The sequence below is a fragment of the Cinclus cinclus genome, chromosome 2, assembly GCF_963662255.1.
Source record: "Cinclus cinclus chromosome 2, bCinCin1.1, whole genome shotgun sequence".
Classification (NCBI taxonomy): domain Eukaryota; kingdom Metazoa; phylum Chordata; class Aves; order Passeriformes; family Cinclidae; genus Cinclus; species Cinclus cinclus.
In genome coordinates, this window is record NC_085047.1 from 49,356,342 (window position 1) to 49,369,554 (window position 13,213).

The window sequence follows — 13,213 nt, forward strand, 5'->3', positions numbered from 1 at the left end:
GACACACTCCATGCATTCTGTGCCCTGCAAAGTAAAAGGCATTACATAAATTTCATTTGGGGAGGTTGCTATGTTGTCTGTGTGGCTGACAGCATTCTTCAGAAATACACAGGAAAAAAAAAAAAACTAGGTACAGCACTTCTAGGGAACATTTCATCCTTTGGAACCCAATAATATCAACATACACTCCAAGCTCTGTAGTCCCTGGCTCCTGCAAAGACAGCATGCCGTGGCAGAGCTGAAGTACCATAAAACTGCTCAGGAGCCTATTTTCTGAAAGGTCAAGGCAGGAGACAGGGTTTCCCAGCATTTGTTCAGAGTGGCTTGTGTTGCCCTGGCTTTGCCACGCATGAGCAGTGCTGCACCAGGGGCTGCTGCCAGCAGCACGTTTACCCGGGCTGTGCTTTGCAGCCCTGTGAGCTGTGTGCTCTCCCACACGTATTTCAGTGTGTTCAACCAACGCCCTCCAAGTCACTGGAATTTTTCATGAAGCGAGTCCTCTCTGCCTTGACCACACGTTTCAGCCAGCTCTGATTGTTCTTTGAGACAATGCTACACCTCCCAGCCTGCCCAACTGCAAGGCACTGACAAGTTTGGCTCTGGCAGGATGGCAGACTGGCCTTGACCTTCCGCCAGCATGAGATGAACGATGGGTTGGGTCTGGCCAGTCTCCGGGCTGGCTGAGAGCAGTGAGCTGAAACCAGGACACTGCCAGCCTTGCAGCGGCTGGGAACTGATACAGCAACGGCACTGAGAAAATAAACACTTCCCATTTACAGAGAGTTCATGTCAGTGCAACTCATTTCTTAGAGCAACCCTAGTTCCCTGCTTGGGCAGCTGTCAGGAATTAGGTGGAGGAAGATGGCCAATATATTCAAGTGCTTAAAGGCAGGAAGAGAAGTGAGGCCCTCACATCCATCTATTGTAAAGTTGCCACTTTAGCATCCTGAGCCCATGGGTGTTAAATGGGCCGTGCTTAGCTGAGTCATGGAAAAGAAGGGCAAAAACAAGCACAGGGGACCTTGTCCTAGCTGGGGTGCCCTTGGGACTTGCAGAAACAACTGCAAATCCTTCAGAGCCACACGTTCCTCCTCCTCCCCTATTATTAAGGGCTTGTTTCCTACAGTTACCTGTCTGCTACCTTAGTTCAGTGCTCTCTGACATTGGCATTAAATTGAGCACTAGGTGGATCAGTAAGCGCTAATAAATCTTATTGCCGATGTGCATCAAAGGGGTTGAGGGTTATTTGCTTCCTCAAGGACATTGGTGTGGAAGATGATTGACTGCTGATTCAACCAAGCAGAAGACACCTCAGCAAGAGTGTTTGCAGGGACTGGGGACACCTCAGCTACTTTAACGAGGCATGTTTTAGCATGAATTGCATTCTCCTTTGCCATCTGAAACCTGAGAAGAAGGAGGTGTAAAATACAGACCCAAAGAGTGTCCGTTTCTGCTTGCTGCCTGTCCATGTGAAGCGTTTCAGTTCCTCTCGAGCCAGCACCATCCCACTGTCTGCTTGATAACCCTTGAAGAAAAAAGAAAGATGCAGTCCTGTTAGGTGTTAACTGTATTTTGCAAAGGACTCAGTTCCTCTTTGGTCTGATTTCCATCATGCCTCTGGTCTTTGATGCATTGAGACAGCTCTAGGAGACAGCAGCTCTGTGCTGCAGTGCACTGTGTTTAGTGGTGCCTTTCCACACCACCTGTGCCTTGGGGTGCAGCAGACAGGTAATGTTAATGCAGATCCAAGGTGCTCGAAGAAAAGTGTCTACATGAAGTCTGAAGCTCTGGCCAGCCACCAGTTCAACCCTGTGAGGACCACTGTGCCTTTCCCACCTCCTGCTGCTTAATGCATTCTACAGGGTCACTAAAAGATTGCCCCAGCCTCTCGCCCATGCCCATCCCTAGCAGGATTATGTCCATCCCTACTCCAGCTTGTCCACCTGATAACAGGACTTGTTCCTACCAGGGACCTCTGATGGAAAAAGGACTCACAGTCCTCCTTTGTACACTACTACAAGGGATTTTAAGTGTCTCTCCCACACCAGTGAGATTCAGGTGGGATTCTAGTGGCTGTACCTTGCAAACCTACTGGAACTGACCACTTCTTGTCATGGAAGGAGTGTTTGCAGCCTATGACATGGCCAGCAAGGATCTCTGATCCCAGTTTGTAGGGCAGCGGGATAACCTCTTGTTGCAAGTACAGGTAATCCTGCACCTTGTATCAGTTAGAGCTGACAAAGCAGTAACCCCCCATCCTGATTATCCCGGTATAAATCTGTCACATAAATCAAAAGTAATACATGGCATATCATTTGGCACAGGAGTCACTTACATTAAATACAAGCGTTTCCTTGATGGGAAGCTCTTCAAATGTCTTTATGCGCTGAGGGGGATTTATTTTGAAAGTGTTTATGTATCTGTTCAACAAAAGAAGCAGAACAATTTCTGGTGAGAGTGTGAAGTGCACAAGCAGGAAGTATTGGGTATTTCTCTGTTTCTTTAGGCAGTTCCCAGCTATCTTTGAGGTAGATCATACAAAAGGGACTTGTTAACCAGACCCCATGCAAATCTCACTCCCCAGTCCCAGGGTACACACAGCTGTGCCTCTCACAGTACCTGAGCCCTGTGACCTGCAGGTCCCCCTGGGCCTGGGCACTCCAGAGAGCCACAGCAGTGGGTGACTTGGCAACTGATGAGACACTCAGGCCACCTGTGGGCTGTCTCTGAGTGTTTTCTGCCACCTGGGTCCAAACTGGGCTATGCAGCGAGCTACCACCCTCAACAAGCAAACAAACAAACACAGTCTTAATCTTGCTTATCTCACCTGACATTTTCAGTGCTTCCACAACTTGAGCCTGTAACAGGAAAACGTTCATTGCACAAACGGTCAGATGGAGGGGGAGACCCACTTTCTGTTGTAAATATTGTGCTGAGGGGTATGTAGTCTTTACCTTCCTAAATGCAAACAAGAAATGGAAATGTTATTCCTGGGTCCAAGTGGCCAGTTGCCTCTGCCTTAGTGACAGCATGTGGTTGTGACATTAATACCTGCTGGACATTTGCTTGCAGCAGGTCACCCAGCTTTTTCACCAGCTCAGAGAACCGTGGCCTGTCGTTGGGATTGCTCTGCCAGCAGTCCAGCATGATTTGGTAACTGTGAGGACAATAGCAAAGTGAGCACATGGTGGAGTTACAGCTCTGTTTGATCCAAGGCAGCGCAGTCATTGACAGCTTGTCATCGATAGGCAGACAAAGATAGATAACTCCTCAACCTGCTTGGTTTTACAAAGATTCTTTCTAACACCATCGAGACCTCTTCCTAAAAACAAAGCAGTGAACTTTCTACAAAAAAAGAAAACCTTCCTGCAACACCCCAGAAGACCACATCAAAAGGATAATTCAGCCAACCAGTCATACTTCCTTTTTTATTTCTAATTAAGCATTAAACCTTTGTATTAAACATCTATTAACTGGCAATGTTTAGGTTAAGGTATCCTAAAGGCATCCTAAGATGACTTATATAGATGTGTCACTTCCTTGTATTGGTTGAGCCAAGCTTTCCTTCCTGCAATAAAATATGTGGAAGAGAAAAAAAAAAAGCTCTTATCTACTGTCACTAGGATAATAAAATTAGTCAGTGGGCAGTACTCCCAGATAGGCATGGCTGGCTTGCATCCTCTTCTTCTGCTAGAACTATTTTTTGGTAAGTGTTGCTATTTAGAGTCAAGACATAGCACTCGGGAGGGCACCAAGACACCCACACATACTTGATTTTGACTCCAGAGGTAAAATACCCTGGACATGTTCATGGTCCTCAATGATTTGTGTCATTGACACATTCAGACTGAACACAGGCTGAATGTTCAGTGTGCTGCATGTGCCTCCCCAGGCAAGGTGCTCTGTCCTGACCCACCTTGGTCTCCAAAAAGTGTTTGCCATGCAGTAGCAGCTTGAGAGTGCTCCTGAGGGCAGGAAAGCAGGGAGTGATGGCTGGCATGGTGGTGGAAGGACTCAGACAACCCGGGCAGGGAGGCTGCGGGTCCCCGTCACCTTCGTCTGCCACAGGAAAGGGTGGACCCTCATTGCCCGAGTGATTGTGAGGAAGCCTCAGCTGTCACTTCCTAAGTCAAGATGATGTTAATAATGTCACATTCCTCCAGCACTTATCTGTGTGCATGTCAGTAAATATTAAACCTGGCAAGTAATGAACAACCTTCCTCCTCCTCCTCCTCTTCCTCCTCCTTGCTCAGCTCCCCTCAGAGCGCAGCCCTGGTGGTGCACTGGGCTCAGGTCCTTGTTGCCCCCTACCATCTCCTACCCTATGGGAGAGCCAGGGGCCAGGGTGAGGGGAGCACAGTAAGATACCCATGCAGGATTGGGTTGGTTTTCCTTAGGCTGGCACAAGGTACTTTCAGAAGTGCCCTGGAACATCACCTGCAGGCCAGCCCAGGAGGGCAGTGGTACACAAGGCAAGCAAAGGCATCTTACATCTCCTCGGTCGCTTGCTCTGGGGCTCGCATTCTTGTGCCTTCCTTCAGCCTGCTGCAGAAATCCTCGTCTATTTGGACTCCGGGGTAAGGAGAGGCACCTGGAGGTGACATTGGGAAAATAGATACATGCCTTGAGTACCTGTGACCTTGTTGTGACCCTATGCATCTCCCGAAAACCCTTGGGGTGTGCATCATCAGGTAGCAGAGCTGGGGGTCAGGGTTGCCCCCTCTGCAGGGTCTGGCCCTGCTGGCTGCCACAGCCAGGGAATTACTGCTGGTCATGCTCCAAGCCCCAGTCTTTGAATGGGGGGCAAGATCAAGACTACAATTATTGGTGGTGCTTTCCTGCCCTGAATAGAAAAAATGCACATGAATTTGCTTTGAACACTATCCCTTGAAAAGCCAAGTCTGATCTTTCCATTGGTTTGGACTACTCCAAATTCTAGTCAGCACAATATTAGCAAGTCCCAAATGCCTACAATGACCTTGAAAAAATGGAAATAATTGTTTTAAATCAGATCAGAGCACATTTGCACTGATTTTCTATTTTCTGTGTTTTTCAGATGCAGCTTGATTGTACTGTGGTCTTTTTTTTTTCTGTAGACAAAAAATCAGGAAAAGGGAAAACTAAAGGAAAAAAAAAAAAAGGACCTTTCATAGAGTCAGAGAGTCACCAGGTTCAAGGAGCTGGGACTTTAAGAAAAAAATAGCAGGTATTATGAGGCTGACCATAAAATCACAAGAGTTGGCAGGCTGACCAACAACACGTATTTAAACTAATAAATGATTGATTGTCCTGAGAATTGTATAGTATTGTTTCCTCTGCTGTTCGCTTCTTTTGTCAGCCTCTGCATTGAACTCAATTAAGATTCTTCTGTTCTGACAGTCATTGTTGTTGCTGCTCAGTGTACATCTTGTATCCTGCCTTTTCTGCATGAAAGAAAGGATGGGGGGGCGGGGGGGAGAAAGGGCTTTTCTGGGTTTTAATTTCAGCTTGCATGCTCTCAATCAACCTGCAGCATCAGTGCAGATGCTTCTCGCCTGCTGTATCCAGTAGCCTGGGTGAGGAGGGTGCTGGAGCCCTCCTGGCCTGGGGGGGCCTCCTGGACTCGGGCTGGAAATGGAGGTGGCAGAATCTGAGACATGCAAAAAGTGGGTTTGGCTCCCTTGCTCCCACAGGAGGAATAAGAAGCTTTTGAGAGGGCTCTTAGCTCATGGCACTCGGTGTCTTGAGTGCTGTCTGTGGCACAGGAGGTGATGCCTCGGTCATGAGCAGCAGATCACCCAGAATCACAGTTCTGTGTTATCCCACAGGGTTCCACATTCAATTAAAATGCTTAAAAATTGCCTGATTTTCCTGGCAAATGGGAAAATCAGTCAGACTGATGACTGTCAGCAAAAAATCAGTCAGCACTGTGACTGGTCTGGCTGTGCTGCACTGCATCCTCTGCCAAGGCTTTCTACAGGGAAAGGTGGGAAGCTCAGGTTTTGCCCATGGCAGAAGTAGGTGGTAAAGTTCTTAAGACAGCTGTGCTATCCTTTAAGGCTTTCAGCTTGGCCAGTGAGCTTTCAGTGTTCTTAAAAGCACCAGAATTTCTAGTTCACAGGGGCACGATAATCCCTCTGCCTCTGATTTAGGTCTTTCTGGAACACCTGCCAAAAGATCATTGAAGGTGATGGATGTTTTCCCCAGGCTGCTGTCCCCTGTCAAGCTCCTGGGATGCAGAGTTAACATACCCAAGGAAAATATCTCCCACAGCAAGACCCCGTAGGACCACACGTCACTTTTTGTATTGTAGATTTTATCAAATATGGATTCAGGAGCCATCCACTTGAGAGGAAGTCGAGCCTGGAGTAAAAGGGACAAATCTGACTATTATTTTCAAAGACTGAAAGATTTTAATCATAGATGAATCAACTATATATTGTTATGTAAATAATTACCATTCAAGCAGGAACCTGTGGGATTTCCTTACAGGCAGTCAAGATAAACCCACACTCATTCATACACTTAACAAATTGTTGGAGTAAAAGGCTGTTTTTTAAAAACATGTGGCACAAAACACCAGACATTGGAAACCTGTGACTAGGTTTTTTTCTTTCCAGGGATGTGGGAATGTGTAGCAGCAGAGGTATCTTGCCAGCATCATAGAGGCAGGGCAGAAAGCCCAGCATCCAAGCACCAACCATTCTGTAATGATGTTGGAGATATTCTCAGGGAAATTTTCAGAGCTGGAATTGCAGGAGCACATCAGCAACCCTTGAAGCCCCCTCAGCACAGCTTGTTAGCATCTCCTGAGTGGTACCAAAGCTATGTGAACATTTCCCAGCTAATTTGCAATGCTGTAAACTCTGGAAGCTATTTACAGATGTGAGAATAGCTGGCAGGTGGATGAGACATCTAGAGACATCACATAAAAACCATGACAGCTTTTGAGCTCTTAAATTCGGGAAATGTGGACATCTACAGAACGTTTTGGTGTACAGTTTGAAGTGACATGTTATAAACATTTGGGTGAATAAACAGCATCTTGACTTACATCTCCTTTTCTCACATAATCAGGATTCTTATAAATATCTCTTGCGAGGCCAAAATCACAGATCTTCACAACATTGTTCTCAGATAAAAGGATGTTTCTGGCTGCCAGGTCACGATGAATGCACTATAATAAAACAGTTTCAAATCAAACTGCATTTCCTGATTCCCACCCACAAATTTCCTGTCTCCCATATCCTTTACAATTATTATTATTATTATTATTATTATTATTATTATTATTGATAAATTTAATTTTTTAGGGAAGTTACCTGTAGTTTACATGAAATTGCTGTAAACAGCAGTAATTATTTTTAAAACAATTACTAAGTCCAGAAAGTGACAAATTTGTAAGCCCTTTGACATTTGCAGGGAAAGAGCTGAATCATTTGGAGCTCCCTAATATATGTTGAAATTAAGGAAAATCCTACCACACCCAAAAAGATCTTCCCCAAATGAATGAGCTTGACCCACTGCCTTCAGTCATGATCCTGTGTTTCTGGACTATGGATACTTGGATAAACAAAGTTATATTTATAATGTCAAGAGGAAAACAGCTCTTCCTTTGGGAGGTCTCCCAAGGAAGATGTCACTACAATGTAGACGTGATTTCACCTCTGAATCCTGTCCTTCTACAGTGAAAAACCCTCAGTGCAAAACTCACCTTTCTGGAAGAGAGGAATTCCATGCCTCTGGCCACCTGAAAGCTGTAAGAGATCAGGTCCTCCATTGTGAGGGGCAACTTGTAGAGGTCATCAGCATCTGCAGAGGTGGGAAGCAGGGTTTGTTACAAAGATAGCTCACAGGCAGTTGTTTCCCCCCTTTCTTACAGACCCCATTATTCCCATAAATTCAGTCTTCATGGAGGGGTATTTGAAGGTCAACCCACTGTCACTGGAAACAAAAATAGTGATTGCTTTACACCCCGTGCTTTGGATGCTGCTGTGTTTTCCCCAAAGATAAGGAGCAGTCAGAAGAAACAATCACACATTTTCCTGTCAGATTTAGTAACCCTGGAAATAATCTTTTTTTAAATCTTCTACCCTCTGGACATGACCCTCTGAGCATCTCCCACGGATGTTTATTAGGGTGATAAATGAGGAAAAAAATTTCAGGGATTCACAGTATGTTGCAAAAATATCACAGTCTGTGCAGGGACAGGAAGGAATTAATACCTACCCTCCTCGTCCTCCTCCACATCACTCAGACTTTTATCTTCCTGGAACCCAGAGCTTGCAAAGCTCTCACTGCTGGTGACACTGGCCAGCCTTTGTTTTTGGCTTTCCACTGGCTCAATATCCTTTTTCTCTTTCATTGGCTCTCCCTGCAGAGAGGAGTCCTTCAAAGAAAAAGAGGAGAAGAGGTGCTACATCAGAGCAGTGGAGGAACCAAGTCAGACTGCTGTTGCCTTTCTTCTGGGCTGGTGGTCTGGCTGGTCACATCTCTCACGGGAGGAGTGTCCAGTGCCACTGTGGTGGTCAGGGGCTGGTGGCAGAACTGTGCTCCACCGAGGTCGTCATCCCCAAAGAGCAGCAACTTGGTGCCTTGGGAGAGCCAGCACATGATTTTGGGGTAACCAGGGCACTGGGCTACCTCTGCCACAGTGAGGATTTGCAGGGTGTATGGGTGGAGCTGCCTGCTGGGCTGTGCCTCATCTCAGCCTGAAATGAGACACCTGAAAGGGCCCATTTCTCTCCAGCACAAAGAAGTGGGTTAGGAAGGTTGTGCCCACAATGCAGGTATCCCAGACCTCTGAAACATCAGCTTTTGGTCCTGCTTAAGACATCTGTCTCTATGTCCCTGCACAGGTTTTGGTGTGGCTTGTAAGTTCTTTCCATGAGGAACAAGGGCACGTGGTATTTGAAACAGAGCTGCTGTTCAATGTCTTTATCCAGTGCTTTCTTACGGCAAATCGTGTGATGGTTTAACGGGACACACTGTTTGGAAAAAGCTCTCTCACTGCTACCTGTAGAGCAGCCTGGCTGCCTGGCTGTACTCTTGGCCCCTCTTACTTTTCCTCTTGTCCTGCAACCATCTCTATTCCCTGTGCATGCTGGTGCAGAGCCAAACTTCCACCTCCTTCCTGCCCAGGCAACCTTCCCAAGGGTGCTGGAGCACTGGGTGTGGGAAGGGAGTATGGGAATGACTCTGCTCAGCATGGACCCTTCCCAGCCATACTCCCTGCTGAGCATCCGACTCCAACAACCACATGTAGGAGGAGCAGTTGCAGTGTCTCATGTGGAGCACAACATGGACAGCCTTGGGAACAGATATTCAACAAAGGCCTTGTAGAGTGGGATGTTCTCTCGAGTGGGCTCTCCCACAGAGCTCTCCTGAAAAAAAATCCTTGAGATGCTGCCGAGCTTTTGGCACATCTGAGCAGAGGTTTTGAGACCTGCCGTTCTGTATCCAGTTTCATGGCCGAGCCCTGGATCCTTTGGAGGATTTTTTCTTTTTTTTGTAACTATTTGAATTTTCTGGGACATTTGGATTCAGGTTTGTAATAAGAAACATATAATGAATTTTATTCAGAGGGCTGTGAGGGCAAGACTTTAATCTTTTTTCCTCTTGATAGCTCTTCTCCTCACACAATAATAAGATTACTTGTAAATCTCTGAATATTAGGGTGTCTTGGGACATGAGATTTAATTGGTATTATTTTGTTTGTGCTCCCAAGAATACTGAAATAAGTGGGCAAAACCACTTCCTTTGGCTTTGCTGAACTCAAGCTCACCAGGAATGGGTTCATCAGAAGCAGGGCAAGAGCAAATGGGGACACTTTGGATAGGATTCATTTCTCCTCACTGTCGATGGCTCCAGCCAAATTAGTCACGGCAGTCTCCTTGCACAGTCAGGGAGAGAGAGGTGAATCCTTTCTTGGCACAGCACATCCCACACCGAATATTAATATAGGTCAGGCGAACTTCATGCAAAAGTAATTTCTCTCCTTTGGTAGAAGAGAGTCTGAGGAGACCAGCTCAGACCTGTCATCTACATTACCAGCACTTACGTCAGGTAAGATGAACCCTACCAGGACCACCTGCCTCCTCACCTTGTTAGGGCAGAAAAGATTCCTTTTGCTCTTCAGATAGTTTGATAAATTCCCATACTTGCAGTATTCAACAATCACCATCAGAGGCCCTGGGAAATTAAATATTAAAAAAAAAAAAGCATTTTGAAAGCAATAAAATGTGGCATCAGTTCTGAGAAAGAATCTTTCTTTGCCTGTAACTACAGCTTGAGTCCAGAATAACTGGCAATGTGTCCTAAGAGCTAAGAACTAGAAGGCTGCTTGAAGGACACTGGACATTATCAAAACAATACTGCTTCTGGAAATTAGGGCAGGGCCTAATTTTTGAAAGCTGGGTCTTGGGTCTGGGTCCTGAGGGACACTCTGTTTCCTCTTTGGGCAGTTCAGACTGGAGTCCCACAGCCCACACACACTTTGAGAACTAAAATAGGTGACATATCTAAAACAAACAATCTCCCATACTGGTCTTTTGATTTTCTCAGTGTAATATCATGAAGGATTTTGCAACAGCTGCATTGTGATTTGTAGTTCAGGGCCAGCAGCTGATATCCCTTGTTCCCAGCCCTTCCAGATCATGTTTAACTTTAGCTTGAGCAGTGGAGTGTGTGAGATAAAAGACAGCAAGTGGCATGTCCTTAAGTTCACACTTCACATATTAATACTGAAAGAAAGTTTAAAGAGAGGAACTATTTAATCGCTTCATTACGGGACTGAAAATCTCTTTTTTCTTTTTTTTTTCACCAACTACAGGCTGAGCTCGAATACAAAAGTTACTAACTTGACCTCTTGATGAAAAACAGCACGGGTCATTGGCTGTTATTGGGAGACAATCTAAACCCATTTTCAGAGCAGTGCAGATTTTTTTTTACCTCCATTTTTTGTGCAAGCTCCCAACAAATTCACAATGTTGAGATGATGACCAATGTGGATTAGGATTTTCAGCTCAGTCATCAGTGCTTTGTACTCACTTGCTGTGGCCCCTTCTGAAAATACAAAATGAAGAGTCAGTGTGAAAAGGCAAAGTACCGGTCCTGCTGAGCTTTACCACTTCTCATTACTTTCCATTGAAATAATCTCCACTACTGGATGTACTTCTTGCATTGATGTTTTCTCTCTATTCCTCCCTGCTCAGTGTCCTCTTGGTTGCAATTAAACCCGTAAAATGAGTCTGGCACTCAACTTCCTCCCAGCAGACTCTATTATATTTAGAACTGAAAGAACTTTTTTTGCATGCATAGTTCCGACGTTTCAGCCAAAAAATTGAAAGAACAAATAAAAAGGCATTTCAAGATTATATTTATCTCTATCTAGAATTGTTTTCATCTGACCTGACTTCAGCTATCTAAGGGTTATATTCTAGCCTGAATTAATCAACATCTTAAGGGGTCAGTGGCAAGAGCAAAGTGTTTCCAGAAGCTGATGCAGCCATCAAGTTTAGCCATCTGTATAAGGGAAAGATGAGCTACCCCTGGGTCATGCCTGCCTGGTTCTGTTCATTGTGTAGGAAGCCTGGAGATAGACCAGGGAAGTAAATATTAATTGCTTAAAGTGAAGTGACTGCATCTCACCCTTACCAGTCATGGTCCATAATAATAATAGGAATGACATAAGAAGTCCCTCAAATAAATCCAAAACACTCTCTTTAGTGCTGAGTGAAATTTTTCATTCCCCCTGAGCAATTTTCTTTTTCCGGCAGAATTTAGTTTTGTTTAAGAGAACAAGAAAAAAACCATATTGCTTTGTGTAAGATCAAAAGTTGTTTTTCAGAGGAAGGAGAGCAGTCCTGTGGAAAAAAAACCCTTGAGCTGGGTCTTAAAGAGTTTGGTCTCAACATCTGAATGGAAATAGTTTTTCTTGGTGTCCCAGACAAAATTTGTCTTCTACTTGGTGATCCGCTCTTTGCTTGCATAGGTGATGACACTTCCCCACCACCGCATGGGAATTCTGTGAGGATAAGGCATCATGAATGATTGCAGAGTTCCTGGATAATCTAGAGAGGAGCCAAGGAATGAGGCAGATCTCCCCATGCTTTAGATGGGATACTAAAGATACCTACAGAACATCTGGTGACCACGGGGTCTCTTCATTGCCAGCAGAGCTGAACAAGGACTCAGCTTCCCGTGTGCAGGAATCAGCCATAGGATGGGATGAACTGTTGTCTCCCACCACTGCCACTGAAGGGCATTTGAGTGACTAACTCAGATTGCAAGAATCTACTCTGCACATGCACATGTGAATCCCACCAGGAGGACTTCTTGTAGCTGCCGTCTGCTCCCATCTACTCCAGGAGCACCCACTGCTCCTTGGTGGTGCTGGTTGGCACAAAAAGCCTGCTGATGTACATAAAGAAACCATGAATTCAGCAGTCCACTCCAAGGGCTGGAATTTACATGTAGACACCTCCTGATAAATGTAGACACCTCCTGATAAATGATAAGTAAGCATATGTGAAGCTGGGAGCCACTGGCTAAGATGAATTAATTCAAACTATTCCTGAACAGAATCAACCAAGAGCATTGGGGCTCCAAGACATAGTGGCAGAATAGGGGGTGTGCCCAGGCAGAGAAACAACTCCAGAAAGGATTCAGGGATTAAGGCAGATAAGCAGTGCAGCATAAACTCCTGAGGCAATGAAAAAAAAATAAAATAGGAGGGACACCACCAGGACTCTGGGTGAGGGAATTCAATCAGAGATGTGGCAGGCTATGATTGAATATAATCCTGCTTACTACTGTCCCAAGCACTCTCTTCAAATTAACTACAGGGTTTTGTCCTTTCTGCTCCAGTGGGAAAGGTGGCAGTGAATAGCTGGGGGATGATTTTACTTCCAGATGATCACTGGTGTTTGAACAGTGCTGGTAAATCCATCACACAACCTGAGTGTCAGCATCCTAAGCACCATGTGATGAGCCTGCAGCTGGTTCACAGGGGACACACCTGCACAACACCACCAAGATTTAAACTGCTCAATGTGTTTAGCTTAATGAAAGGGCCTTCATGGAGAAAAAATCATAAAATCTAATGGAGAAAGTTAGAATGAGATGCAAAAGTCAGGTATATATGAATGAAACATAAGGTATCTAGTTTTAACAGTAAGATGATCATTCCTTGGAATGAATGACCAAAGAAAATATGAAAGCTTCTGTCCAAGTG

The 13,213-nt window shown here is 45.2% G+C and overlaps 1 protein-coding gene across 1 annotated transcript in view; it reads right to left on the minus strand.

The window, feature by feature from the left end:
• The window catches only part of FLT1 (fms related receptor tyrosine kinase 1), a 91,637-nt gene that overhangs the window by 3,528 nt on the left and 74,896 nt on the right, over positions 1-13,213 (minus strand). The window contains exons 19-29 of the mRNA XM_062514918.1: positions 10,930-11,043; positions 10,082-10,170; positions 8,209-8,368; positions 7,694-7,791; positions 7,034-7,156; positions 6,231-6,342; positions 4,492-4,591; positions 3,052-3,157; positions 2,828-2,958; positions 2,336-2,420; positions 1,434-1,525 (exon numbers count right to left, since the gene is read on the minus strand). Coding sequence (XP_062370902.1) covers positions 1,434-1,525; positions 2,336-2,420; positions 2,828-2,958; positions 3,052-3,157; positions 4,492-4,591; positions 6,231-6,342; positions 7,034-7,156; positions 7,694-7,791; positions 8,209-8,368; positions 10,082-10,170; positions 10,930-11,043 — 1,210 coding nt within the window. The remainder of the gene's footprint in view (positions 1-1,433; positions 1,526-2,335; positions 2,421-2,827; positions 2,959-3,051; positions 3,158-4,491; positions 4,592-6,230; positions 6,343-7,033; positions 7,157-7,693; positions 7,792-8,208; positions 8,369-10,081; positions 10,171-10,929; positions 11,044-13,213) is intronic.